Source organism: Dromiciops gliroides, chromosome 1 (assembly GCF_019393635.1).
Source record: "Dromiciops gliroides isolate mDroGli1 chromosome 1, mDroGli1.pri, whole genome shotgun sequence".
NCBI lineage: Eukaryota > Metazoa > Chordata > Mammalia > Microbiotheria > Microbiotheriidae > Dromiciops > Dromiciops gliroides.
In genome coordinates, this window is record NC_057861.1 from 77,721,472 (window position 1) to 77,747,729 (window position 26,258).

General features: G+C 47.7%; 2 protein-coding genes across 6 annotated transcripts in view; one reads left to right on the top strand and one right to left on the bottom strand.

Moving 5' to 3' along the window:
- Positions 1-499: 499 nt before the first annotated feature.
- MFSD3 (major facilitator superfamily domain containing 3) lies at positions 500-3,444 on the top strand. Of its 4 annotated transcripts, XM_043978544.1 has the most exons (6): positions 500-642; positions 802-1,555; positions 2,106-2,253; positions 2,342-2,454; positions 2,610-2,719; positions 3,138-3,444. In XM_043978544.1, the coding sequence occupies exons 2-6, from the start codon at positions 874-876 to the stop codon at positions 3,333-3,335; spliced, it is 1,251 nt and encodes a 416-aa protein (XP_043834479.1). In that variant the 5' UTR covers positions 500-642; positions 802-873; the 3' UTR covers positions 3,336-3,444. The 4 variants fall into 4 exon arrangements, with proteins under 4 accessions (XP_043834479.1, XP_043834478.1, XP_043834481.1 ...); XM_043978543.1 differs by having other exon boundaries at positions 558-1,555; XM_043978546.1 differs by having other exon boundaries at positions 559-1,555; positions 3,305-3,444.
- RECQL4 (RecQ like helicase 4) overlaps positions 3,441-26,258 on the bottom strand; it is a 47,593-nt gene continuing 24,775 nt past the window's right edge. Inside the window, exons 10-25 of one of the 2 annotated variants that reach the window (XM_043978541.1) lie at positions 25,818-25,949; positions 23,557-23,649; positions 22,962-23,098; positions 21,898-21,981; positions 21,449-21,637; positions 21,065-21,247; positions 14,724-14,886; positions 8,531-8,793; positions 8,157-8,285; positions 7,722-7,941; positions 6,039-6,168; positions 5,600-5,766; positions 5,149-5,329; positions 4,785-4,950; positions 3,984-4,092; positions 3,441-3,755 (exon numbers count right to left, since the gene is read on the bottom strand). In XM_043978541.1, the coding sequence (XP_043834476.1) occupies positions 3,634-3,755; positions 3,984-4,092; positions 4,785-4,950; positions 5,149-5,329; positions 5,600-5,766; positions 6,039-6,168; positions 7,722-7,941; positions 8,157-8,285; positions 8,531-8,793; positions 14,724-14,886; positions 21,065-21,247; positions 21,449-21,637; positions 21,898-21,981; positions 22,962-23,098; positions 23,557-23,649; positions 25,818-25,949 (2,468 nt within the window). In that variant the 3' untranslated portion in view covers positions 3,441-3,633. The remainder of the gene's footprint in view (positions 3,756-3,983; positions 4,093-4,784; positions 4,951-5,148; positions 5,330-5,599; positions 5,767-6,038; positions 6,169-7,721; positions 7,942-8,156; positions 8,286-8,530; positions 8,794-14,723; positions 14,887-21,064; positions 21,248-21,448; positions 21,638-21,897; positions 21,982-22,961; positions 23,099-23,556; positions 23,650-25,817; positions 25,950-26,258) is intronic. The other variant, XM_043978542.1, reaches the window with a different exon arrangement.

Genomic DNA, 26,258 nt, shown 5'->3' on the forward strand with positions numbered 1-26,258 from the left:
AGTCCAGTAACCCACAACACTTCGATGTTTGGAGCGACCTCATTTTTGTCATTGCATTTCTAGCGCTTAGCATCGAACCTGGCCGTACTACGCGCTTCAAAAATGCTTCTGAGTTCGACATTGCACGGAGTGGGTAACAAAGTCCAGAGAGACCAAGCAAATTATAAGAGTAGTCACTTGTCATTTACAGATATGGAAATTGAAGTCCAGAGAGGGCCACTGACTCCTCCGGTTTCTCACAGCTAAGGGGCAAGGTTGGGGTTCACACTTGACTTCAAGCCCTTGGTCCCTCACCATCCCCTTTCATGCTCCAAAGACAGCGGGTGCAACCGTGGGAAAAGAGCGAACCGTAGCGCTCATGCGCGCCAAGAGGCACGGCTTACTAATGGGCAACTAGCCTAAACCTGGGCCCCTGGGCCTCTCTAGGTACCAGGCTCATTTCTCTATGATATGATATCGACGGAAGTACTCTAGAGCCAGGAAGATTGCACCTAGAGAGGCGACAGCTATGTCCTGGAAATTCATTCAGAGGCACTAGTTAGCTGGCCGGAAGTCAGGGGACCTTCTAGCCCGCTGGCGTACTCTATGGCGTTGGAGGACCTCACTCGTATAGGCTGAAAATGGCATGGAGCTTTTGACACGGTGAAGAGCTGGGGAGGGGGTTAGCGGTGAAAGGCAAAAGTAGCCCCTTCCACCGGTCCCGGTTCCTGGAGAGCCCCTGTCTACCCTATCGAGGTCGCCACTGTAGCCCCCGGGGGGCAAAGGCATGGCGGGAGTCCTAACACCAGCCTTTCTTCCTAGAAGTTCCTTCCACCACCCACAAGCCTCACCTGGGGGAGACACCGAACCTGGCCGTGACCCCTGACCTGCGGGATGGGCTACAAGCTGGCGCTGCTGGGCGCATTGTACCTGGTGCAGGGCCTGCCCCACGGGCTGCAGGCGGGGCTGTTGCCCCTGCTGCTCCGGTCCCACGGCCTCTCGCTGACCCGCGTGGGGCTGACCCGCGCCTTGCACGCGCCCTGGCTGCTCAAGGTCGCCTGGGCCCCGCTGGTAGACCGGCGCGGCTCCCCGCGGGCCTGGCTGGCACTGAGCACCGGGGCGCTGGGGATCCTGTGCTCGCTTTTGGCGGCGCTGCCCCCCGAATCCGGGCCCGCCTCCTCGGGGATGCCCACCGGGGCTGCCGTGCTGTTGCTGCTGCTGAACGCCGGGGCCGCAGTGCAGGACGTGGCGCTGGACGGGCTGGCCGTGCGGCTGCTGGCCCCTGACGAACTGGGCCCCGGCAACACTGTCCAGGTGGTGGCCTACAAGCTAGGGGCCGCCCTGGCCGGTGGGGGGCTGCTGGCAGTGACTCCCGACCTCACCTGGGGGCCCCTCTTTCTTGGTCTTGCAGCGGCCTATGGGCTGGCCGCTGCCTTAGCCTGGGGGTCCACTGCCCTGCAGCTCCCACCTCTGCAGGCCCAGGAGAGCCACTGCCACACTTCACGTGGGTTCCGTGCCCTCCTGGCGGTGCCAGGGACCCCATGGACTGCTGGCTTCGTCCTGCTGTACAAGTTGGGTGAGTGTCAAGGTTTCAGGCCTGGGCCAGACAACTCATTTTGGCCTCAGTTTCCCCATCCATAAAATGAACAAAGTTTGGTTGGGGAAAAGCCCTACAATGGCAGTCAGGTGACTAGACTCGTTCAACCCCTAATTTGCTGTGATGAGGCAATTCCCCTGTCACTGAACTTTGGTTTTCCTCTCTGAAATGGGGAGTGTGACTAACAAAGCTTTTCCAGCCCTGATCCCTCTTATCTAGAGGGAAGAGCCTTGGATTTAAAATCAGGATGGGAATTGGAATGCTGGTCCTGCCACTAAGTTGCTGTGTGCCTGGTCATTTACCAGGGCCTCCTTTGTAAAAAGAGGGGATTGACTTCTGCTCTCTGCCCAGTCTCTTGCAATCCTAAATCCTATGAGATTCTTTATCAACACTGACACAAAGATTGCTGGAGGAGGGTGGACTTGAGGACAGTGAAAGCCAGGCAAGTGCCAAGGACCCCGTTTGGGGAGGAGGCCTGAGATTCCTCGCTCTGCTAGCCCATCATGTCCTATGTCTGTCCCATGCCCAGGTGAACAGGGTGCCATCAGCCTGTTCCCTCTCTTTCTGCTGGACCAGGGGGTGTCAGCGGCTGAAGTGGGGCTGTGGAATGGGATGGTGGCTGTGGGCTTCTCCATTGCTGGTTCTTCCCTGGGTGGTGTTCTTCTTGCCAGGCACAGGTGAGAGAAGCAGCATAAATGGGAGGGGTGAGAGGGAGGTTGGATCAAGGTTCACCCTCACTGAGCCCTCCCCTCAACCTCTGCCTAGGCAGCCCCTGCGTCTCCTGAAGCCCCTTCTGCAGCTGCGCATTGGGGCCCTGGCCTTCCAGATGGCTCTGCTCTCCTGCCTCCCTAGTTCCAGTCTGGGGGGCCTCTTAAAAGGTGAGGAAGAAGATTGATATTTAACAGACAAAGATGCTGCAGAAAGAGACTGGAATATGGATGGGGGGGGGGTCCCTCCAGGCAGACTTTGGGGAAGCACTGAAGTATGAAAGGGGTCTCTGTTAGCCGGCACTGACCCTTCATCCATCCTTCAGGGGCTGCTTTGGTGAGCCTCGGCCCCCAGCACTTTCTGAGTGGAACTGTGACCACCCTCACCTTTGCTCTTATGATGCACTGCAGCCAGCAAGCACATGGCACAATCCAGGTACTGGGGGTGGGGGGGCTGGGGGGTGGGGGAGGGTGACATTCTCTGAGCCCCTGGGCTGACCTGGCCTTTTAATGGAGATGAGGCTGCTCCTTCCTTAAGATGACAAAGGCCTGGCATGAATCTCCACACAATTTTTTTTTTCTGGTGAGGCAGTTGGGGTTAAGTGACTTGCCCAGGGTCACACAGCTAGTAAGTGTCGAGTGTCTGAGGCCGGATTTGAACTCAGGTTCTCCTGAATCCAGGGCCAGTGCTTTATCCACTGCACCACCTCACTGTTCTCTAGCATGAATCTCATATCAGGAAGCCTTTCTATTCTGAGACCCTTGCAGTCCCCAAGGGAGCCCCATTGTAGGAAGGGGGAGGTGCTTGTTAGGAATGGTAGTTTCTAAGGGAAATCTGCATTGTGGGCCCTTAGGGTCCCTTTAGGCTGTGCCCTCTCCTCTCCCCAGTCCACTCACTACAGCTTTCTGGCCACACTGGAGCTGCTGGGAAAGTTGCTGCTGACCACAGGGGCTGGAGCCCTGGCAGACGGGCTGGGCCTGGGGCTGTGCTTCACACTCTTCCTTGTCCTCTCTCTGGTAGCCCTGCTCTATCTAGACTTGGCTCCCAGTAACCTGGGTTGAACAAGAAGAGGAAATGAAGGGAACCGTCTCTCATCATTCAGGGGATGGGCCCTGAAACCTATTTTCAGTATCAATAAAAAGAAATTTATGAGCTTTTTATTTCCTGCTTTGAGGACTGTCCTTTCTCTTCTTAGACAGTAAATGGTAGTTGGGGTGTTTCCAGTCCAATGCCACATGCCTCTTTCCTGGCAGAAAGCAGGAAATGGGCACCTGGTTAGGCAACACTTTTCCTCCCAGAGGATGGCAGCAATTGGCTGATGGGAATGATGGCACGAGGCCCTTTCAGGCTCACTTCCAGGCAAGAATCTCTCTTGTGGCTAGGTGGAGGAGGCTGGGGAAGCTCACGTGCAGGTATTTCCGCCAGAATCGACGGTCTTTCCCATACACCTCTGCTGGATAACGGGGGCTTCCTGTGGGCATGAGGTGGGGGTACAGTGATATGAGACCCTGGACCTTATTACCATGCTACCACATTGGGAACAGAAATGGTCCTATGCACGGTGATGTCAGCTTGGGACCCAGAGAAATGGGAAGGAGTCGGTACTAAGAATGGTCCCAGGAACACTGGGCTGGGTCCTAGTGATGGGGAGGAACAAGAGGGCCCAAAGCATTATGAGGGCAGGAGGCCCAACTCTCACCAATGCCATGGAAGATCCTGGCAACAGCTCTGCCGGAGAACTTCTCCTCCTGCCGGATGGACAGCAAATGGCGGATATCAGAGCAGATCGAACTCTCCCAGTCCTGGAGCTATGTGTACATGAGGATAGTGAATAGAGAACAGGAGTTGGGTCAGGCTGACCAGGCTTCACATCTCTCCTCCACCAGCCAGCCAGAAGACTCAGGGCTCTAGGCAATTGGGCCAGACCAAATAATGGACAGAATCTTAATGTAAGACCCCCTTGTCATTCAGTCATTCGGTTGTGTCTGAGGCAAAGACATAGGAGTGGTCTGCCATTTCCTTCTCCAGCTCATTTTACAGATGAGGAACTGAGGCAAATGGAGTTAAGTGACTTGCTCAGGGTCACACAGCTAGCGAGGCCAAATTTGAACTCAGGAAAATGAGACTTCCTGATTTCAGGCCTGCACTCTGTCCACTGTGCCACCTCACTACCCCTATAAGGTCCCTTCCCCTTCCCCAATTTACCCAAACTCATTCTCAGTAGGCCTTCTCTGGTCAGGCCGATTTCATGGTCACTTCCCACTCACAAGTCTACACCTTCTAAGATTCAGAAAGTTTCATGCTTCTTCCGCAAAGACCCTCTGACCGCCCTTCTTAGAGTGGTCCGCACTTTTCAAACTTCTTAAGTGGATGAATCATGTTTTTCCCACTAGCCTGCAGCCTGCCTGAGAAGGTCTATCCTTGCCTATCTCCCACAGTGCAGACAAGTCTGGGTTTTCTTCTAAGGGAAGGGCTATGACTGGAGATCAGTGATACTTACTCTGGCCTGACCAAAGTCATGGTCCTGCTCACTGTCTTCCTTGAACTGACCCTCAAAAAGTGCTGCTGTCCCCTCCGCAAAGTAACGGGTAAGCAGGGTCTTCAGTTGGCTACTCCTTTCTTCATCTACACACTCCATGCAGGGCCCACAGCTGGGGAACGCCACCCTAAGAAGCAGGGCAGGACACAGGGCTTCTAAGTGATGTGCACAGATGCACATCAAGTGCACTGTAAGAGGTAGGACTCTGACACTCCTTCGGGTATCCGGTGTCAAGCAACCTCCCTTTAGCCTCCAGGAAGAAGAGGCTTCCAGAAGAAGTGGGGGCCAACACTGCTTTCAGTCCCTGGTCCCTAATTTTCCATACCTTTGGAAGGCCTGGAAGGTGGCCCGTAACTGGGCTAGAGCTTCCCTTTCTCGGGCTTGGATACGCTGGTGCAGAAAGTCACAGATTTCATCCCGCTCAAAGGCTGTCAGGTCTCCTGGGGATTGCATGTGGAATGACAGGTTGCTAAATTCCACTAGTATCCCTGTACGACTAGGTGCTCCTGCATCAAGAAAGGGAACAGCGGCATGCAGGTAACCTGGGAATGGTTATACTTTTAATCCCAACCAACCAAAGGCCCTGACCCAGACATAGTCCCTTTTTCCTGTTCCCATTCCCCCCAAGAAGGCCCTATCAGGAATTCTGTTTCCCTATGGAAGACTCAATGTAAGACTTTCATCCACATCTTAGGTCTCAAAGGTTAAATGGAAAAGGAGCCAAGCTGTAGGAAAGGAGGTATGTATAGGGCAAGAACCCACATTTACTCCCTTACCCTTTCCAGGAGCCATCTCCCACTGCAGCTGGTTCAGTGTGCGCCGCACAAGGACCGCTTCCCAGCCCATGGAATCGGCCAGCTCTACCACGTTGAAGTCCAGAGAGCTACCGCCTTTGGCCTTGGCTGCCTGCTGTCGAGCGAGACCCACAGCCACAGGGCGACACCTGCCATGGGGCATCAGGGAGAAAGAGGCCTGCTTTGGCTCTTTGGTTCCTAAAATAACCGTCCCAGAACTTCCCACCTCCACCTGTGAAAAGGCACCTGCCCTGGTCCTCTAGGTGAGGCCAAACACACCAAACAGGTCTTAGTTCTATCTTTTTTCAGTGGCATCCCTCCCACCCAAAGCCACTAGTATGAGGCTAAATCTCAAGCCAGAGGCAGTTATGATTCAGAACCACCCAACTTTTGTGGAATATTGGCCACATGATCTCCTCACCTCTTGGCCAAGGCCTGCAGCTGTGGGGGCCCACCGTAGCACTTCAAATGGCAAGTGGCGAAGGTCGGGGCCAACAGCTTCAGCCAATTTCTAGGGTGTAGCTCCAGATAGCAGAGCAGCGTTTCAATGGCTGACAAAGTACAAAAGGGGAGCAGCTGTGGGAGGCGCGGGACATCCTAACCCCAGGTCCTGCCACTTTCCCAGAGGCTCGGGTTAGAGATAAGGCCTGCTTCAGGTTCTGTCTGGCAGCTAGTTTCATGGGGAGGAAGGAAGAGGCCAAAGCAATGTAAAAGAAAAGTTGACCAATGTGCTTGTGTCACTGGGGGCAAATCCCCTAACACTCTGGGCCAATTTCTTCATTTAATTTATTCTCATGTGCAAAATGAGGGATTAGATTTCCAGTCTCCCTCCACTGGATCTCCATTCAGGTCATGCCCACTAAACTGTGGGTGGCCTCAAGGCTCTTCTCCCTTTATGTTTATTTTCTTTGGTGACCTCATCAGCTCCTATGGATAATTGAATCTCTATGCCAATGACTCTCAGATCAGCCTATCTGGCCTTAACCTCCAGTCTCCTATCTTCAATTGCCCACTGGACATCTCAAAACTGGATACCTCATACATATCATAAACTCATGTCCAAACCAACCCATTCATCTTTTCTTCCAAACTCTTCCCCTCTTCCCACTGTTCCTATCCACCCACCCTGTCTTGCAACCTAGGTTTCATCCTCAACTCACTCTCACTTCCCATATTCAATCTGTCACCAAATCCTGTCAATTCCACCTTCATAACATCTCTCGTACCTCCTCTGACACTGCCACCATCCTAATGCAGGTCCTCTCACCTCCCATGTGGACTCCTGCTGGTGGGTCTCCCTGCCTCAAGTCTTTCCCTTCTTCAGACCAAACTCCTCCATCCTGACCTCGGGTTGTCATAGGTCTGACCATGTCACCTTCCCTATTCCATAAAATCCAATGGCTCCTTTTTACCTCTGGGATCCAATAAGAAATCTAACCTCAGAACCTGGCTCCCTCCTACTTTTCCAGTCTTATACCTTGCTGCCCACCTACTCTGGGACCCACACAGGACACCCCAGGTTCTCCATGTCCATTTTCACTGGCTGCCCCCATGCCAGGAATTGTCTTTTTCCCTCCCTGGCTTTATTCAAGTCCCAGAGTAAATCCCACTTCCTATGACAAGTCTTTTCTGATTTCCCTGAACATTTGTGCCTTCTTTTATCCGGTCAATATCTTGTTTGCATATGGCCTCCTCCATTAGCCTGCTGAGCTTCCTAATGGCAGAGATATTTTCCCTTGGCCTTTCTTTGTATCTCTAGTGCCTGGCACATAGTAGGTGCTGAATCAATGCTTGTTGACTTGACTGGATGGCCTTTAAAGTCTTTTCCAGTTCTAAAATCTATGCTCCTTTGAAATAATGAGTGGCACAGGGAAAAGACCAGTCCTCAGAGGACAGGATGCTGGGGTGTTGGAGTCCTATTTCTGACAGTAACCATGGACAAGTGACTTAAGTTTCCTGAGCTTCCATATTCTCATCTATAACACATGTATTGCTTTTCATAGAGTTGAAAGAACCACAGAAATAGAAGAGATTATTATTATTAATAATAGCTAACGGAAACCAAGACTAGGGCTTGTCTGTCCAAGAAATTTCAGGGTCTCACCCTCTTCACGCATGTCCAGAGCCTCTACCATCTGCTGAACAGAGAGGGCGCGCTCGTGGCCTGGGCAGGCTCTCTGTACACTGGCAGGAACATGCCTTTCTTCTTGGGGATCATCATTCTGCACGCCTTCTCCTCCTCCTAAATTGGGCACTTCCTGCATCTCTTGCCTAAAGTGAGGAGGGCTCTCCTCCAGGATCTCCTCATTGCTCACGTCAGCATCCTGCAAGAAGACACCTCCCCACCCCAACAAAGTCAACAAGACTCCCCAGGTGATCATCCTTCCCCATAGGACACATGGGACCAGGGACAGAAGAACCACCAACGTTGACCCCCTAGTCTCTATCCCACAGTGATCCCTCTTGCTCTCAAAGGCTCAGCTTGGAAAGAGATGGGACATGGACCCCTGTATTGATGGTCTTCCATCCTCAAACCCACCAGCACTTGTGGTTGTTGGAGCTCTGAACAGGTGCATGGGGGAAACACCCTATGCACCAGTTTCTTGAGCGTCAGGTAGTCTACAGTATCAGCATAGATGTGTCTGCGCAGTTCTCGAAGGTCTTCTCCCTGTATTGAGGAGAAAAGTGGAATAAGGCATCCTCTTTCCCAAGTGTTCTCATACTTGAAGAGCCAAGGACTGCCCAAGAACATGAATCATAAGGCAGTGCAAGTGGGTCATGGGACAGTGCCCAGGTAAAGGGACTTGAAAGGGGAGCCTGCTACCACCATGCCTCCCAGGGGCTACATGGAAATGAGGGGAAGTATGGAAGGACACTAAGAAAGCCTGGAGGGACTAGGTACCGGGGACTGACCTGGGGCTGCAGGAAGAGGTGGCAGTGGGCAGGCAGCCCATCCCGCCCAGCCCGCCCAATCTCCTGCACGTAGCTCTCAATGCTTCCAGGGAGCCCGTGATGCAGCACAGCCCGTACATCTGGCCGGTCCAGGCCCATCCCAAATGCCACTGTGGCTACCACCACCCGTAGCCGGCCCTGCATGAAGGCTCGCTGTATCCGCCGACGCTCCGAGGCCGATAGGCCAGCATGATATGCCTCTGCCACAGCCTCTGGCAGCCGCCCTGCGAAAAAGAACAGGAACGTTGGGAGTCAGGTTTATTAATAACTAATCACATGCACAAGTGACTGTGATATGAGTAACCCTAGTATTTACATAGCATTTTAGTGCAAATAGTATTTTTCCAGTTGACATCGGATGACACATACTTGGAGAGAATCATAGCATCTCGGGATTTGGAGACTCCTCACTGATCAAAGGGAGAAGCTGATGCCAGAGGGGGAGGGGGCCCAACTACAGTCACATAGCTGGGATTCAAACTCTGGTCTTCTGGGTCCAAGGTCAGGCTGAAACTCAGACTCAGGTGCTTTGGCGCACCTCTTTGCACCACTTTACAGGGACTAGAGGCCAGAACAGGGAAGAAGGACTCCTAGAGGATCTGAGGCAGACTCAGAATCTCTGCTTTGTGGGAAAATCTGCCCTGGGAAGGGAGGCTCCCCGGCTTCCCCCACAAAAAGGAATGTGTTTGGGCTTTGGCCTAAAGCTCTGGCTCTGACCTAGGAAAAAATGCTTTGGTGGGCCAGTGGTCAGACCAGCACATGTGGAGCTTGGCCTTGGGAATCTCTTCTCAGTTTGGCTGAGTCCATATATTTGGTTTCTTCTCTTCAGGGAAGGGCTAGGACTAGAAGGACCAACCAATGCTGGTGGGAATAGAGTATTTTCCCTATTCTTGACCTTATTAGGCAAATTATTTCACTTCTCTGGGCTTTGGTTAATTGGTCTGTCAAGTGAGGAGGTTAGACTAGGCAGCTGGTGGTGTAGTGGAAAGATCTCAGGGCCTGGAGCTGGGAAGACTTGAGTTTGAATCCTGTGCCTCAGATACACACTGACTGTGACATTGGGCAAATCACTTAACTTGTGCCTCGGTTTCTTGACTATACAGTCAACAGCGTTGTTTTAAGGACCAAAATGAGATTTATTAATAGTGCTTTGCAAAGATGGCAGAGAGAAGCCAGGAAGTTGCCTGAGCTCTCCTGTGTTTCCCTCAAAAACAACATTAAATCAAGCCTCTAAATGGATTCTGGAACTATAGAACCTACCAAAAGACAGAGGGACACACTTTTCTTAGTTAAGATAATTTAGAAGACTTCAGGAAAGGTCTGTCTCACTTGGGCGAAAGGGGAGGGCAGCTCAGCACAGCTGAGAGTGGTAAGAAGCTCGCAACAGTGACCCCTGTGCTCCAGAAGCACACTTCAACTTTATGAGTTTAAAAATAGGCTACAATATGAGTAAGAAACAAAAAAGGACCCTTACCATTGAAAGCTTCTATGGTGAAAGGGAAGACCAAAACACAAACTCAGATGAGTTTGTCAAAATGCCTACAAGTGAAGACTCAAGTGAGAAGATTATTTTGCTTCAAGCCCAAAAGGCCTTCTTTGAAGAGCTCAAAAAGGCTTTTAAAAATCAAATGAGGGGGCGGCTAGGTGGCGCAGTGGATAAAGCACTGGCCTTGGATTCAGGAGTACCTGAGTTCAAATCCAGCCTCAGACACTTGACACTTACTAGCTGTGTGACCCTGGGCAAGTCACTTAACACCCATTGCCCTGCAAAAAAAAAACCAAAACAAAAAACAAAAAATCAAATGAGAGGGGGCAGCTAGGTGGCACAGTGGAAAAGGCACAAGCCCTGGATTCAGGAGGACCTGGCTGTTGTGACCCTGTGAAAGTCACTTAATCCTCATTACCCTGCCCCCAAACCAAAAAACAAACAAAAATCAGATGAGAGGAGGAAGAAAAAATGGGGAAAAAAGAAGAGAAATGAGAGTTAAGAAACACAAAAATTGATCGTAGAAAACAATTCTTTAAAAAATACAGTTGGCCGGGGGGGGGGGGGGGGCAGCTAGGTGGCGCAGTGGATAAGGCACTAGCCTTGGATTCAGGAGGACCTGAGTTCAAACCCAGCCTGGAAAAAAAAAGAAAAGAAAAGAAAAAATACAGTTGGCCAAATGGGAGAGAAAACTGGCCAAGTGGAAAAGGAGATGCAAAAGCTAACCTAGGAAAATAATGCCTTAAAAATTAAAATTAGGCATATGGAAGCTAATGGCTCCATGAGACACCAAGAATCTGTCAAGCAGAATCAAAAGACTGAAAAAAATAGAAGAAAATGTGAAATACCTTATTGGAAAAATAACTGACCTGGAAAATAGATCCAGGAGAGATAATCTAAGAATTATCAGACTACCTGAAAGCCATGATCAAGAAAAGAGTATAAATACCATATTCCAGGAAATTATCAAGTAGAACTGCCCTGATATACTAGAATCAGAAGATAAAATCATCATTGAAAGAATCCATTAATCACCTCCTAAAAGAGACCCCAAAAGGAAAACTCCAAGGAACATTGTAGCCAAATTCTAGAATTATCAGTGAAGGAGAAAATAGCTGACACAGCCAGAAAGAAGCAATTTAAATATGATGGAGCCACAGGATGACACAGGACCTGGCAGTTTCAACATTAAAGGATTGCAAGGCTTGGAATATGATATTCCAGAAGACAAAGGAGCTTGGATTACAACTAAGAATCAACTACCCAGCAAAATTGGATATTATCTTTCAGGGGAAAAGATGGACATTCAGTGACATAGGGGACTTCCAAGGTTTCCTGAAGAAAAGTCCAGAACTGAACAGAAAATTTGATCTACAAATATAAGACTCAAGAGAAGTATAAAGAGGTAAACAGGGAGGAAAACAAGTTGTTCAATGAGGCTAAACTGTTTACATACCTATGAGGGAGGATAATACTCATGGGATCTATATCTCTATTAAGGTATTGTTATTAAATTGGCTTTGATGTGATGATATAAAGAAACTTAAGGGGCAGAATAAAAGGAGAATGGGGGAAGGGAGGGAGGAGGAGGTGGAATAGGGTTAATTACATCATATGAAAAGGCACAAAAAAAGCCTATTACAATAGAAGGGAGGGATGAGCATTGTTTTAAGCTTACTCTCATCAGATTTGGTTCAGGGAGGGAATAACATCTATTTGTTTAAAGAAACTTAACCTACTCTTTTGTTTGTGTGTGTGTGTGTATAAGAATGAGGATTAAGTGACTTGCCTAGGGTCACACAGCTAGTAAGTGTCAAGTATCTGAAGCTGGATTTGAACTCAGGTCCTCCTGAACCCAGGGCTGGTGCTTTATCTACTGTGCCACCTCGCTGTCCCTAGCTTACTCTTTAAGAAAGTAAAAGGGTAAGGGGGAAAGGGCATTGATAGAAAGGAGGGCAGAAGCAGGGGAAAAAAGGGGAAAGAAAAGGAAGGACAGTTGATAAAAAAGAGGGCAGACTGAGGGAGGCAGTCATCAGAAGCAAAACACTGGTGAGGAGGAATAGGGTGAAAAAAAGTACAAAGGAGAAATGAGGATTGAGGGAAATTTATATTAAGAATATATTGGAGGGGCAGCTAGATGGCGCAGTGGATAGAGCTCCGGCCCTGGATTCAGGAGTACCTGAGTTCAAATCCGACCTCAGACACTTAACACTTACTAGCTGTGTGACCCTGGGCAAGTCACTTAACCCCAATTGCCTCACCAAAAAAAAAAAAATCTCTCTCTCTCTATATATAAATTCATAAATATATATACACACACACATATATATGTATGTATATATATTGGAGGGGGCAGCTAGGTGGCAGTTAATAATCTTAACTGTGATTGTGAATAGGATGAACTCTCCCATAAAATGGAAGCAAATAGCAGAGTGGATTAAAAATCAGAATCCTACAATATGTTATTTACAAGAAACACATTTGAAGCAGAAAGATACACACAGAGTAAAGGGAAGGAGGCAGAATATGCTTCAGTTGAAGTAAAAAAAGCAGGGGTAATAATTCTTATCTCAGACAAAGCAAAAGCAAAAATAGATCTAATTAAAAGAGATAAGGAAGGAAACTACATCTTGCTAAAAGGTATGATAGATAATGAAGTAATATCAATAATAAACATGTATGTGCCAAGTGGTATAGTATCCACTTTCTTAGAGAAGTTATATGAGTTACAAGAGGAAATAGACAGCAAAACTAAACTAGTGGGGGATCTGAACCTTTCCCTCTCAGAATTAAATAAATCTAACCACAAAAATAAATAAGAAGTTGGGGCAGCTAGATGGCACAGTGGTTAAAGCACCGGCCCTGGATTCAGGAGTACCTGAGTTCAAATCTGGCCTCAGACACTTAACACTTATTAGCTGTGTGACCCTGGGCAAGTCAATTAACCCCCATTGCCCCACCAAAATAAATAAATAAATAAATAAATAAGGAGGTGAATAGAATGTTAGAAAAGTTAGATACGATAGATATCTGGAGAAAACTGGAGATAGAAAGGAATATACCTTTTTCTCAGTGACACATGGCACATACTCAAAAACTGACCATGTATCAGGCCACAAAAACCTCATAGTCAAATGTAGAAAGGCAGAAATAGTAAATGCATCATTCTCAGATCACAATGCAATAAAAATTACATGTAATAAAGAGCCATGGAAAGGTAGACTGAAAATTAATTGGAAACTAAATAATCTAATCCTAAAGAATGAGTGGGTCAAACAACAAATCATAGAAACAATCAATAACTTCATCCAAGAGAATGACAATAATGAAACATACCAAAACTTATGGGATGCAGCCAAAATAGTGCTTAGGGGAAATTTTATATCTCTAAATGCTTACATGAATAAAAAAGAGAAAGAGGAGATCAATGAATTGGGCACGCAACTAAAAAAGCTAGAAAAAGAACAAATTAAAAATCCCCTTTTAATTACTAAATTAGAAATCCTGAAAATCAAAGGAGAAATTAATAAAATTGAAAGTAAGAAAACTATGGAATTAGTTAATAAAACTAAGAGCTGGTTTTCTGGAAAAAAAATAAATAAAATAGACAAACCTTTGGCTAATTTGATTTAAAAATAAGAAAGAAGAAAAACAAATTACCAGTATCAAAAATGAAAAGGGTGAATTCACCACCAATGAAGTAGAAATTAAAGCAATAATTAGGAACTATTTTGCTCAACTGTATGCCAATAAATCTGACAATCTAAATGAAATGGATAAATATTTACAAAAATACAAACTGCCCAGGTTAACTGAAGAGGAAATAAAATCCTTAAATAAGCCCATATCAGAAAAAGAAATTGAACATGCCATTAATGAACTCCCTAAGAAAAAATCTCCAGGGTCAGATGGGTTTTCAAGTGAATTCTAACAAACATTTAAAGAATTTAAAGAACTACTTCTAATACTATACAAATTATTTAGAAAAATAGGTGAAGAAGTTCTACCAAATTCCTTTTATGACATAAATATGTTGATACCTAAACCAGGCAGAGGCAAAACAGAGAAAGAAAATTAGAGACCAATTTCCATAATGAATATTTTATTTATTTATTTTTTGGGGGCAGGGCAATGGGGGTTAAGTGACTTGCCCAGGTCACACAGCTAGTAAGTGTCAAGTGTTTGAGGTCGGATTTGAACTCAGGTCCTCCTGAATCCAGGGCTGGTGCTTTATCCACTGTGCCACCTAGCTGTCCCCTGATCCAACTATTCTGGAGAGCAATTTGGAACTATGCCCAAGGGGCTATGGGACTGTTCATAGCCTTGGACCCACTATTAGGTCTGTATCCCTAAGAAACCACAGAAGAGGGAAAAGGACCCACATGTACAAGAATATTTATAGCAGCTCTCTTTGTGGTGGCAAAGAATTGGAAATCGAGGGAATGCCCATCCATAGGGGAATAGCTAAACAAGTTGTGGTATATGAATGTAACGGAATACTATTGTGCTATAAGAAATGATGAGCAGGAGGATTTCAGAGAAACTGATGCTGAGTGAGAAGAGCAGAACCAAGAGAACACTGTATACAGTATCAGCAACTCTATCATCACTGTTCCAATTTAGCTCTAAATCCTATGATCTCAGGCCCTGCTTCCCTCAAGGCCTCACCTCTGGGTCCTGGGGATTCTGCAGAAGGTTCTAGGTACTGAGATTCCTGAAGACATGTCCGGATCAGTGCAGCCACACGCACGGTCTCATCTCTCCGGTTGCAGTACACAATGATGGAGCCTAGAGCTCGAAACCGTTCTCCCTGTAGCAGGGTCACAAGGGCCTGTGTAAAGAAAGGACCCTTCTCTTAGAGCTGAAGGGAATTATAACTGGGTGTATAAAAACTTTCTTTTTTGTTTCTCTAGAAATATTGTGAAATAATGCTTCCCCAGCCTAAAACCCTTTCCAGACTTTTTTTCTTTTCTTTTTTTGGGAAATGGATTAAGGATGATAGTTAAACTTGACTCTGATTAAGATCATTGCTCTCCCCACCCCTGAAGGGACAAGAGTTTGGACCTAACCAGGGAATTGACTTCTGCCACTGAAAGGCAGGCAGCCGGTCTCTAACTCCTATTCAATTTAGATTCTTGGTATACATCTCTGAGAAGAGCCCTGCTGATTTTTTTTTTTTGTGGGGCAATGGGGGGTTAAATGACTTGCCCAGGATCACACGGCTAGTAAGTGTCAAGTGTCTGAGGCCAGATTTGAACTCAGGTCCTCCTGAATCCAGGGCCGGTGCTTTATCCACTGTGCCACCTAGCTGCCCCCCTGCTGATTTTTTGAGGTTAGTGGTTCAAGGGGAATGGGATAGGAACTTGATTCTCACCTCTTCTTGAATTCTTACCCAGATTCTATTTTAACATCTATTTTTTTTTCTTTGTTCAAGATTCTTGTAAATATTACCTAAAATCATTTTGGGGCAGTCACATTGGCAGGCATGGGGGATTATACCATTTTGTATATTTCTCTCTCCAAACTAAAAATTACTTTGATGTGGAATTAATGATGAATTCAGTATATTTGTTTCTGACAGACTTGAGCCTTGAAATGCAAAGTACACTATAAGTAGTAATATTTTTCTTTGACAGATTATCTAGCTCACCTGAGCTCTAGTTCCACAGAACCAAATATCTGCTTGACATCTCTACTTGAATGTCCTAGTGGCATCTCCAACTCAACAGCTCCAAAACGGAATTTACCAACTTCCCTCAAAACCCAAGCTGCAGCTCTTGTTGGTACCACCATCCTCCAAGTCACCCAGGCCTGAAACCCTGGGATTAGATTCTAAGAGGCAGAGGTGAGGAGGGAGTGCATTCTAGATGTGGGGGTAGTCTGTGCAAAAGTGAGGCTTGACAAGACAATTAGGGAGTGAGCTGCTGAAAGGAGTGAGGGGAAGGCAGGAATTCCAGGAAGAAGGAACATTGTAAACAAAGGCAGGAAATGTTCAGGGGACAGAGAGCAGAGTGGCTTGTCAGAAGTTTAGATTATGTAGAGAGGAATGGTGGGAGATAGGGGAGTGTCAGGCTGCAAAGGACCTTGAGTACTAAACAAAAAGGCATTAGGGAGACAGTGAAGGGTTTTGAACAAAAAATCCATGATAAGTGGAGAGAGTGTTAGATCTTTTCTTAGGGGCTTGCTGGCTGTGATTGTAGGCAAGCCACAGCCTTTCAGAGTGCCAGTCTCTTCTGTGATATGAGAACGATACCTGTGCTACATACCTCACAGGGCTGTTGTGAGGAAAGCACCATCGAAATCTGAGTCATGATTATGCAGAAGGAATATTTGTCTGGCAGAGTATGAAGGCTGGATAGGAAGGGGAGGCTATAGCCAGAATCCAGGTGAGTGAGTGGTCATAAGGTCAATAGTCTTAGCTTGGGGCACTGGTGCTAAGCAGTAGGAAGTCAGTTTACCAAGTCTTTTGGAGGATACAGATATCAGCCAGACATGACGAAACTGGCCTCGGGAAACCAAACAGGGCAGGGAGAACAGCATAGACATTTGTTTTAGTAGTAGCAGAAGACAGAGCCAGCTGGCCAATGCTTCACCTGTTCCAAGAGGAGCTGTCTTTTCTACGCCATAAGCTCAGAAGACTGCAGTTACTGTAGTACCGCTGGAAGAGGCCAAGGGAATACCCTAAAACAATTAGGACCCCACAACTGGCAGGGTCCTGGCCAAAAGATGTGAGGGAAATACACCATCTGTAGGAGAGGGGGTGGCAATGTTTGAAGGGTGGCTGCTGGGTCCAGCATCAGGTGTCCTGTGTTTCTCTCTTAATCAGAATAGCTCATATTCACAGAATGCTCTAGAATCTGCCAAGCACTTGCCTCACCACCTCCTAGTCAGGTAGCCAGTGGAAGTACTAAAAAAAAAATATTTTTTTGGGGCGGGGCAATGGGGGTTAAGTGACTTGCCCAGGGTCACACAGCTGGTAAGTGCCAAGTGTCTGAGGCCTGATTTGAACTCAGGTACTCCTGAATCCAGGGCCAGTGCTTTATCCACTGCGCCACCCAGCTGCCCCCTGGAAGTACTCAAATTTATAGACAAGAAAGCCAGAGTTTGGAAAAATGAAGTCATAGTCACAGAACAGACTGGAACCTAGGCTTCCTAATTTCAATAAAAAAATGTTATAAAGACTCTGCAGAGAATGATACCAGGGATTTCTTAAACTCAGAAGGATTCTCCCTTAAGTCTTTCTTAGAAAGACTGGGATAAACTGTAAGTAAAGCTGGGCTGTGAGGTTCTAATTATAAACTGAAGGAAATTCGATCCCATAAGGCAAAGAGAGGATGCCAAATGAGGTCATAAGGCTTGCTACTATTTGTGGAGACTGGAAAAGTGGAGGAGCCAACAGATTGGGATAGGTGACTCACATGGATAGTGAGCCACACTGGGTGGTGAGGAAATAAGGGGTCACTCAAAGGCTGGAAAGTGCTCGTGGCTGATGGAAGAACACATGAACCTAAGATTCTAGAAAAGGAGAGTAGAGGTGACCTTTCTCTACACGTCCCATTGACCCCATCTCATTTCTTCTTCAATAAGCTGCTGCTCCCTCGATCAATCCTACCTCTTTAATGTTCAATTTCTATTTACCAGTTCCTTACCTGCTGCCTTCAGACATGCCTGACTCCCCACCATTAAAATATTTTTTTTATTAGATCCTATCGTCCTCTGAAGATAGTTTCCTGCATCTGACCTCCCTTCCTCTGCCAAGCTCTTAGAGAAAGCTATCTCTACTCATTACCTCCACTTGCTCTCACTCACTCCTTAACCCTTTGCAATCTGATTTCCACCCCTACCACTCAAGTGAAACTGTTCTCTCCAAAGTGACCAAGGACCTCTTTTTTTTTTTTTTTAAGTGAGGCAGTTGGGGTTAAGTGACTTGCCCAGGGTCACACAGCTAGTAAGTATTAAGTGTCTGAGGCCAGATTTGAACTCAGGTATTCCTGACTCCAGGGCCGGTGCTCTATCCACTGCGCCATCTAGCTGCCCCGGCCAGGGACCTCTTAATGGCCAAATTTGAGGATTCGTTTCCAGTCCTCATACTTCTCTGTCTCTCTGTCTGATATTGTTAACAGCCTCCTCCTTCTCCTGGATATTCTCTGGGTGTCACTGTTTTCTTCTGCTTCTCATCTAACCTGTCTGACCACTCTATATGTCCTTCTCCTTTGCTGGCTTGTGATCCATATCACACCGCAGCACTGTCCTGGATTCTCTCATCTCGGCCAGATCTCTCATGGATTTAACTTCCCCCCTACACAGATGACTCCCAGAACTCTCCTTCCAGGGTCCCAGGCCTGTATCACAAACTGTTAGACATTTCACACAGGCATCTTAGACTCAACATGTTCAAAACAAACTCATTGTCTTTTCCCCTAAAGCCAACCTTCTTGCAAACTTCTGTTAAGGCACCAGCGTGCTTCTGTTATCCCAGTATTGTAACCCTGTTATCATGCTCTAATCCTCTCTTCCACTTATCCTGCAAACCAAGCGGTTCTTAGCTCTTGCTCTTTCTGTCTCCACATCATCCCTTGCGTCCAACCATTTCTTTTATTTGAATAGCCACCACCTGAGTTCAGGCCTCATCACTTTGCGACTGGACTACTGCAATGGCCTCCCAAGTGATCTCCTTGCCTCAAGTCTCTTCCCAGTCCAAACCATCCTTCACAAAGCTGCCAAAGACCTTGTTCTTTGAACAAGGATGTTTAACCCTTAATTCAACACACTCTATTGCCTCTAGCATAAAACAAATTCCTCTGCTTGTCATTTAAAGTCCTTCACAACTAGGCCCCAGCCCATGTTTTGAGCTTCCTTTTGCATTCTGAGATGCGGTCAAACTGGTTCTCTCTCTTCTTCACACATGTTTTTGCCCTAGCCATCCCAGACTCCTGGAATACCATCCCTGCTCATCTCCTCTTCAGAGAATGTCTCACTTCCTTTGGAGTTGGCTCAAGAACCATCTTCAACATGAAGCCTTTCCTGACTCTCTCCCCTTAATGCCCCCACTTCCTAACTGCCTGGTATTTATTCCACCTAGAATTACGAATGCATATGTTGCCTCTTCAGAATAGAAACTCTCTGGGAGAAGGGATTGCTTAATCTTTTACCCTTTTATACCAGCATCCAGCACATTTTTGTCACTGTTATCTAGTGCTTATCATGGTGTTTGGTGGGTGCATCATAAATGCTTGTTAGTGGACTGATTGGTAAACTGTACCCAACCAGGAAGAGTATCCACCAAGGAACATTATACAGGATCTGCCTGGCTGGGGAGAGGGCTCCCTCACTGAGGTAGAACACTCCATACCTCTCTAATGCACTTAAGTCATAATCCACCATAGCATATATATATAGCCTCCCCAAATTTTTGAAGAATTTTTGAAGAAGGGGTGGGGCAGCTAGGTGGCGCAGTGGATAGAGCACCAGCCCTGGATTCGAATCCAGCCTCAGACACTTAACACTTACTAGCTATGTGACCCTGGGCAAGTCACTTAACCCCAATTGCCCTGCAAAAAAAGAAAAGAAAATGGAAGGGGGCTAAAAAGGATGGCCTTCCAAGTTGTTTCTCTTGTCCAAAAACAAGCAGGGGAACCCAGGAATGTGTCTTGAACAATGCTTCCTTGTGAACTGCAAAAATGCTTGTGCACGAGTGGACTGTTACGGCCAATCTGTTCTTTGGACAGATGTAAGAATGCAGTAGCCAGGAATACTTGGATGTCCAATCCCTGTGATTGCTACTTTGGGAGCCGGATCTGAAAAATTCCTGACAGTGGGAAAGGCTGAGAAATGCCATTTGCTAGAAAAATGTCCTGCCTTAAAGTTTCATTTGCCAGTATGGGAAGCAACAAGGTAAACAAAACTCATCATGCCTAATCACTAGCCAAAGTGATGATGCTCTTTCTCATTAAAGGTAGGTTTGTTAAAGACAAAAAACTGTCATGGAGAACAAGTGTGGTGTGTAGTCAAAAAAATTGGGGTCCTGGTGTTGGAAGATCTGGGCTGAAGTTCTGGTTTTGAGACTTAGTAGGTGGCCACTGGGGAACAAAAGGCTAGACAAACAAAAGACATGAATATTGCTGTGTCCTAAGAAGTGAATATGAAAGAATTTGGGGAAGCAAGGAGCGCTAAGGTGAACTGATGTAAAATGAAATAAGAAGAAAGAAGGCAATATACACAATGACTACAACAATGCAAATAGAGAGAAAAAGAAACTGAACACTGTATAATTATAATGTCCAGGCTAGGCCCTGGAAGAGAGCTGAGAAAAATGCATCTCCCTGCTGTAAATTGCACAGGTTGGGGACTATGGGTCTGGAATATTGCATACAGGGTTGATGTACTGGCTAGTGTTGCTGAACTGTTTTTTGTCTTTCTTTGAAAATCTCTGATAGAAAGGATGACTTGCTAGGTACAGGATGGGAACAAATATATTTTGAAACAAATGTGATATTAAAAAAAAAAGACATCAATAAAAATAAGACAAAATTAAAAGAACAAAATCCTTTTTAAAAAAAGATAGAATAAGGTGATGATAACAACACTCCTTACCAGGCAGGGTTGCTGCAAGGAAAGAGCTCTTTAAACTGTAAAGCATCACAGGAATGATAGTTATTCTGTGGGGATGAACAACTCCCTTGGTTTTTAGAGGAGAAATAAGTGAAGAGATAACCTTTCCTTCACAACTGTCAGGAATTTTATGTTGGTACAGGCTCGGGGATTGTTAGAGCTGGACAGGACTTCCCAGAACCAGCTTTTGGAATGTTGCTGTGATGAGTTAGAACTAAAAGCAAACTCTAGTCAGGTCCTGGGATCTCTGTTCTTGCTCCTTCCTCACTGGAGCAGCACGCTTCTTCACAGTCTGCAGTCTGGTTGGTGATGGCTCAGTATAGGTAGTAGCTGCTTGGAGAGGGAACCAATTCTAGCCAGGTGAACCCTGTCTTTTGCCTCCAGGAGAAGCAACCTACCTGGTCCTTGTCTCTATCCAGGGAGACTGAGAGGTGCAGATTGGGGGGGATGGTGGCCAAGTGTGCCTCAAAGATGGCTTCCTCTGGGATTCCCAGGTGCTGGCCCACATCCCTGGCAGTGGCAAGGGTGGCGGTGGCTGTGAGGCCCAGGAAACAGCGCACACCCAAACGCTCTCGTAACACCTGGCAAAGGAGAGTTGGCCAAGACTCAGAGGGAAGCTGAATAATTCTAACCCTCTTCCCAAAGAGCCCATCCCTGAGTTCTAGAGCTACTTCTTTGCATTAGCTTCTTAGGGGGACTTCAATCTTTCCTTGTAATTCCACACCCCCTCCCTTCTAATTGCCTCTTTGACCCTCCCCTTCCCCAACTTCCCAGGGCCCCACCTTACAAAGCCGAAGATAGCAGGGCCGGAAGTTGTGGGACCACTGGGAGAGACAGTGAGCCTCATCGATGCAGGCAAATGCCACAGGGGGCAGCCGGGCTGCAGATGGAAGGTAGCTGAAGCCTCCGGCCCCAGCCCCAACCACTGCCTCTGGGGATAAAAGCAGCACCTGTGCCTTGCCCATCATCACCTGCAAGAGGCCCCATTCTAGTCAGACAAACACATACCACATGCTTTTCCCCCCAGAGGGCTCCCCCAAAAGAACCAGCTTTCCTAGGTAGGATTTTAGCAGCCCAAGTGAGTCAGAGGGTCCAGGGCCTCATTCTCTGGCCAGGTTAGCAGTCTGGGGCAGCCTGGGAAGGTAGACGCCAGCCTGAAAAGAAGCTCAGGTGAGGTCTCCTGGGGGTGGAAGGCCAAAGCACCTTCTCTTTCAGCTCCCAGATGACTGACCTTCTCCAAGGCTGCCTCTCTTTGCTTCCTGGTCATGTTGGAATGAATACAGACAGCTTTCAGTCCCCGGGGCAATCCTGATACCTGTTGGATGCACAGGCTGTCAGTGGCATAGAGTACAATGAGGGGCCAGCTTCATTCCTACCCTGGGGAACCCCAGAAAAGCAGGGGCAAAGCCAGAAGTTCCTGGTCTTGTAACAGCTCACTGTTCTGCTCAGAACCACTGGCTGAGTCTTTGGCCAGGACACTAACATAAGATGCCCAGTTCCCAGCCTTGTTCTAGGCCATGAGTGGGGAGGGAAGGAAATAAAGGCACATCCCTGCTCCAAGGAGCTTCCTATTCAGGTGAGGTAGATGAGATGAGCGTATATGCACAGACAGGTGACAGAGAAATGTGTAGACATGAGCAATGAAAAGATGACAAGGAAAAAAATTAAATTAAAATAAAACAAAATGAGGGGACAAAAAGAACAGATGACAAGTGGAGGCCCTCGGCACTAGGGGTACATGGACAAAGAAGCAGGAGTCAGGAGAGGCTTCTTGTTAAGGATGGGCCTCGAGATGGCTTTTAAAGGAGGTGAGGGGCATGGTTTGGCCAGATTTGGGGAACCATGGGAGAAGTACTCCCCACAGGGAGGGCCTAGGACCGAATCCTTTATGACATCCATAGTTAATCGATTTCATGCAAGAGAAGAGCTGGGTAAGACATTGTGAGGGATATGATTTCGAGAAGCAGGTGGTTTGGTGGCCAAGTGGAAAGACCAAAACTGGTCTGTCCTTCCCTTTGGAGACCACTTTTGTTGAGCGGCGGCTCTGCAAAGTGCCTCAGGTCAGAGCTTCCAGGACTAAGAGCTTTGGAGGCCATGAGAATCAGGACAGGGCAGAGAGCAGAGAGAAATACAGGGAGTTAAAGGACACAAAAGCTTCTAGGGTCCCAAAGCCCTCTGGGAGACCCCTCAAGGACACAAAATAGAAGGGCGGATATCATGCAGTCTGGGGTGGGGGAGCAGGCTCAGGGGTTCTCCCACCCCAGGGATGAACATTTGGTGCTTGTGGCTGCTCACCTGATCATCCATGAGTGACACAAGGGGCGACACGACCAATGTAATGCAGCAGCTGCGTTGGGCATAGAGGACAGCTGGGAGCTGATAGCACAAGGACTTCCCCATGCCCGTGGGTAGCACTACCAGGGTGGAAAGGCCTGGAATAGACCACAATAACCTGTCTCCTGAGAAAGAGGGAAGCAACAGCCCCCAGGCACCTCTACCACAGAGGCAGCCGAGCCCAATTATCTCCATCCAATGGCCCATCAGAAATAAGTCACGCTTGGTACCATGTCCTGTTTTCAGGATCCCTCAGTGCCAGCTTAGAGCATGGCCCCTTTCAGACCCGTAAATTGGACAAGCCAGCTAGGTCTAGGGAGCATCGTTGAAGGCCCAAAGCTGTCTCCTCCCACTTTATCTCTCAGGCCTCGGTTTTTGGGGAGAAAGCAGAAGAATGAGGGATCAGGGAAGGGTCCTAGCACCAATGCCCTGCTCAGTCAGTAAAACTGAAGGGGATGTTCTGGAGGGGTAGGAGGCCTGTGTGCTCTGGAGCTCTCTGGCTCCAAGGAAGGGGCTTCTTGGTGCCAGGGAGATGATCCTGTTGAGAAGTGCTCACCAGAGAGAATCCTCATAATGGCAGCCTCTTGCCCAGGGCGGAATGTGTGGTGACCAAACTGGGTCAGAGTCTCAAACACCTCTGATGGGGTCTCTGCAAGAAACGTGACATCAGCAGGGCATAGAGAATTTTTTTGTTGTTGGTTCATTGTTGTTGTTGTTGTTTTTTTTGCAGGGCAATGAGGGCTCTTTATTTTCTTTTTCTTTTCTTTTTTTTTTTTGGTGGGGCAACAAGGGTTAAGTGACTTGCCCAGGGTCACACAGCTAGTAAGTTTCAAGTGTCTGTTCAGGTCCTCCTGAATCCAGGGCTGGTGCTTTATCCACTGTGCTGCCTAGCTGCACCAGGGCTTAGAAAATCAAACCTGACAAAGCACCCTTGCCCTCTAGGCAGCCTACTATGACGCAGGGGAGAAGAGGAAGAGCAGGAAGAAGCACTTACATAATACCTACTATGTACCAGGCACTGTGCTAAGTGCTTTACAGACATCATCTCGTTTGATCCTCACAACAGTTGAGGGAACTAAGGCAAATGAGGTTGAGTGACTCAGCCAGGATAACATAGTTAGAAGGTGTCTGAGGCTAGATTTGAACTCAAGGTCTTCCTGATTCTAGACCCAGCCCTCTATCCACTATGCCACCTAGCCACCTCTGTACACAGGAAGGCAAAACCGGATAAAGTTCATGCCTGGGCTTCAGGGTAGTTCAGTCCACAAGCATTTACTAAGCCCTTACTCTACAGCAGGCATTGTACTAGGGGCTGAGGATAGAGACAGATGCAAAAGGGCTCTTGCCCTCCAGAAGTTTACATTCTAGAGGGGCTGTACCCATAGGTACACCAAAGGAGCACTGGGCAGGCACCTCGGAGGGGAAGGCACCAGCAGCTGGGGACCGGGGAAGGCTCCCAGCAGAAGGAGCCACTGGAGCCAAGCCTCTCATAGGAAACGGGTTCAAAGATGCAGAAGGGAGGAGGAAGAGCCTTCCAGGCATGGCGGCAGTACAAAGGCATGGAGAAATGAGATGGAATACTGTGTGCGAGGGAGAGCAAGCCTGGCATGGCTGGACAAGAGGGTGCGCAGAGGCTGGAAAGCAGAGGTCAGGTTGTGATGAGTTTGAAAATCCAGAGAATTTTCTGTTTGATCCTAGGGGCAATAGGGAGTCAGTGGAGTTTCCTGAGGGGGTGGGCAGGGCAGCCGTATGGAGTAGACCAAGAATCCAGAGGTAACTAGGGCCCAAACAAGGTAACAGATATGAGAGTGGAAAGAAAAGGGCCCATGTGAGAGAGATAAAGCAAGATCTGACCACTGATAGAATACCTGGGATGAGGAAGAGAGGGGAAATGAGGATGATACCACTAGGGGGAAGACAAGCAGTTCTGTTTTGAACATGTTAGGTTTGAGATGTTTGTGGGACTATTTTGAAATGCCCAGTAAGCAGGTGGTAATGAGGCACTGAAGGTCAGGAGACCAAGGCTGCCTACAACGACCCAGGAATCAGCTGAACAGAGATGGAACCCCTGGGAGCTGCAGAGGTCCCCAAAGGAGGCAGAGTACAGGAAGGTGGCATGACGTGAGTAATGATCCAGAAAAGCAGCCTGGAGATGGTAGCAAATGGGATGACAGGATCCAGTGAGGGATTTTTCAGGACAGGGGAAGATAGGTCTACTTCCACCAAAGTGATTTATTGCAAAGAGCAGCGGATCTGGAGTCTTGGGTTCGAATCTAAGTTCCTTCAATTACCAACCACGTGGCTCTAGGCAAGTCACCTCACCTTTATAAGTCTCAGGCTTCTCATGATTAAAATGGGGACAAGGCTCCTTGCCCTGCCCAAATGGGGAAGTTGGTAGTAATAATAATAATAATAATAGCTAAACTTTATACAGTGATTTAAGGTTTGCAAAGCACTTTACAAACATTATCTCATCTTATCCTCACAGCAGTTCTGGGAGGTGCATGCTGTTCTTATTGCCATTTTACAGATGAAAAAGCCAAGGCCAACAGGGGTTAAGTAACTAGCCTGGAATCACAGAGCTGCAAAGTAGTTGAGAATGGATTTGAATTTAGAGCACAATCCACGGCGCCACCTAGTGGCCCCTGTGGTTGTGACAATCAAGTGAAATAGGTTCCTCAAAGTCCTTGGAAGTGTGAGGTGCTAGGTGGACAGATGCTGCCTGCCATTCCCGATTGTGGCCCCACGGCCTCTGCAGATGCAGAGAAAACACCACATCTGCTCTAGTTTGTGTCCAACAAGCTCTATACATCTCACCTGCCACCTGTCCGGAGGGCCCCAAGCCATATAGTGGTTCCACAGCTGGGGGAAGCGTGGGGGGTTCATACACCGGGACCCTTGGAGGCACCAGCTGCTCTGGCTGATATTGTCCGCTCCAGTCACCACTCTCTGGGACAAGAGAGACAGCTTTAACACAAAACAAGTCACCTTCGGGCTGTAAGCCCACACTAAAAGCCAGGGTTACCCCTTTAAAGAAAAGGCAGACACAGCAGACCCTGCCCACAATCTCCAGAGGCGAGGATGTCCCATTCCCATGGAGGGAGGGGGCACTGAGAGAGGACACCCCACCACACCCCTCAGACTGAGAGTCCTCATAGCCTGGAATGTTTCCGCAGAGAAAGGCCAGGGCAGGGAATGAACACAGTAGTTCCCACCTCTGGCCAATGGACCCCCACGGCCCTGGATCCCTGATGGGGT

Coding starts and splice junctions, on each gene's coding strand:
- MFSD3 (XM_043978544.1), top strand. CDS start 874: ATGGGCTACAAGCTGGCGCTGCTGGGCGCATTGTACCTGGTGCAGGGC. Junction 1,556..2,105: donor CGTCCTGCTGTACAAGTTGG/GTGAGTGTCAAG, acceptor TCCCATGCCCAG/GTGAACAGGGTGCCATCAGC. Junction 2,254..2,341: donor GTTCTTCTTGCCAGGCACAG/GTGAGAGAAGCA, acceptor ACCTCTGCCTAG/GCAGCCCCTGCGTCTCCTGA.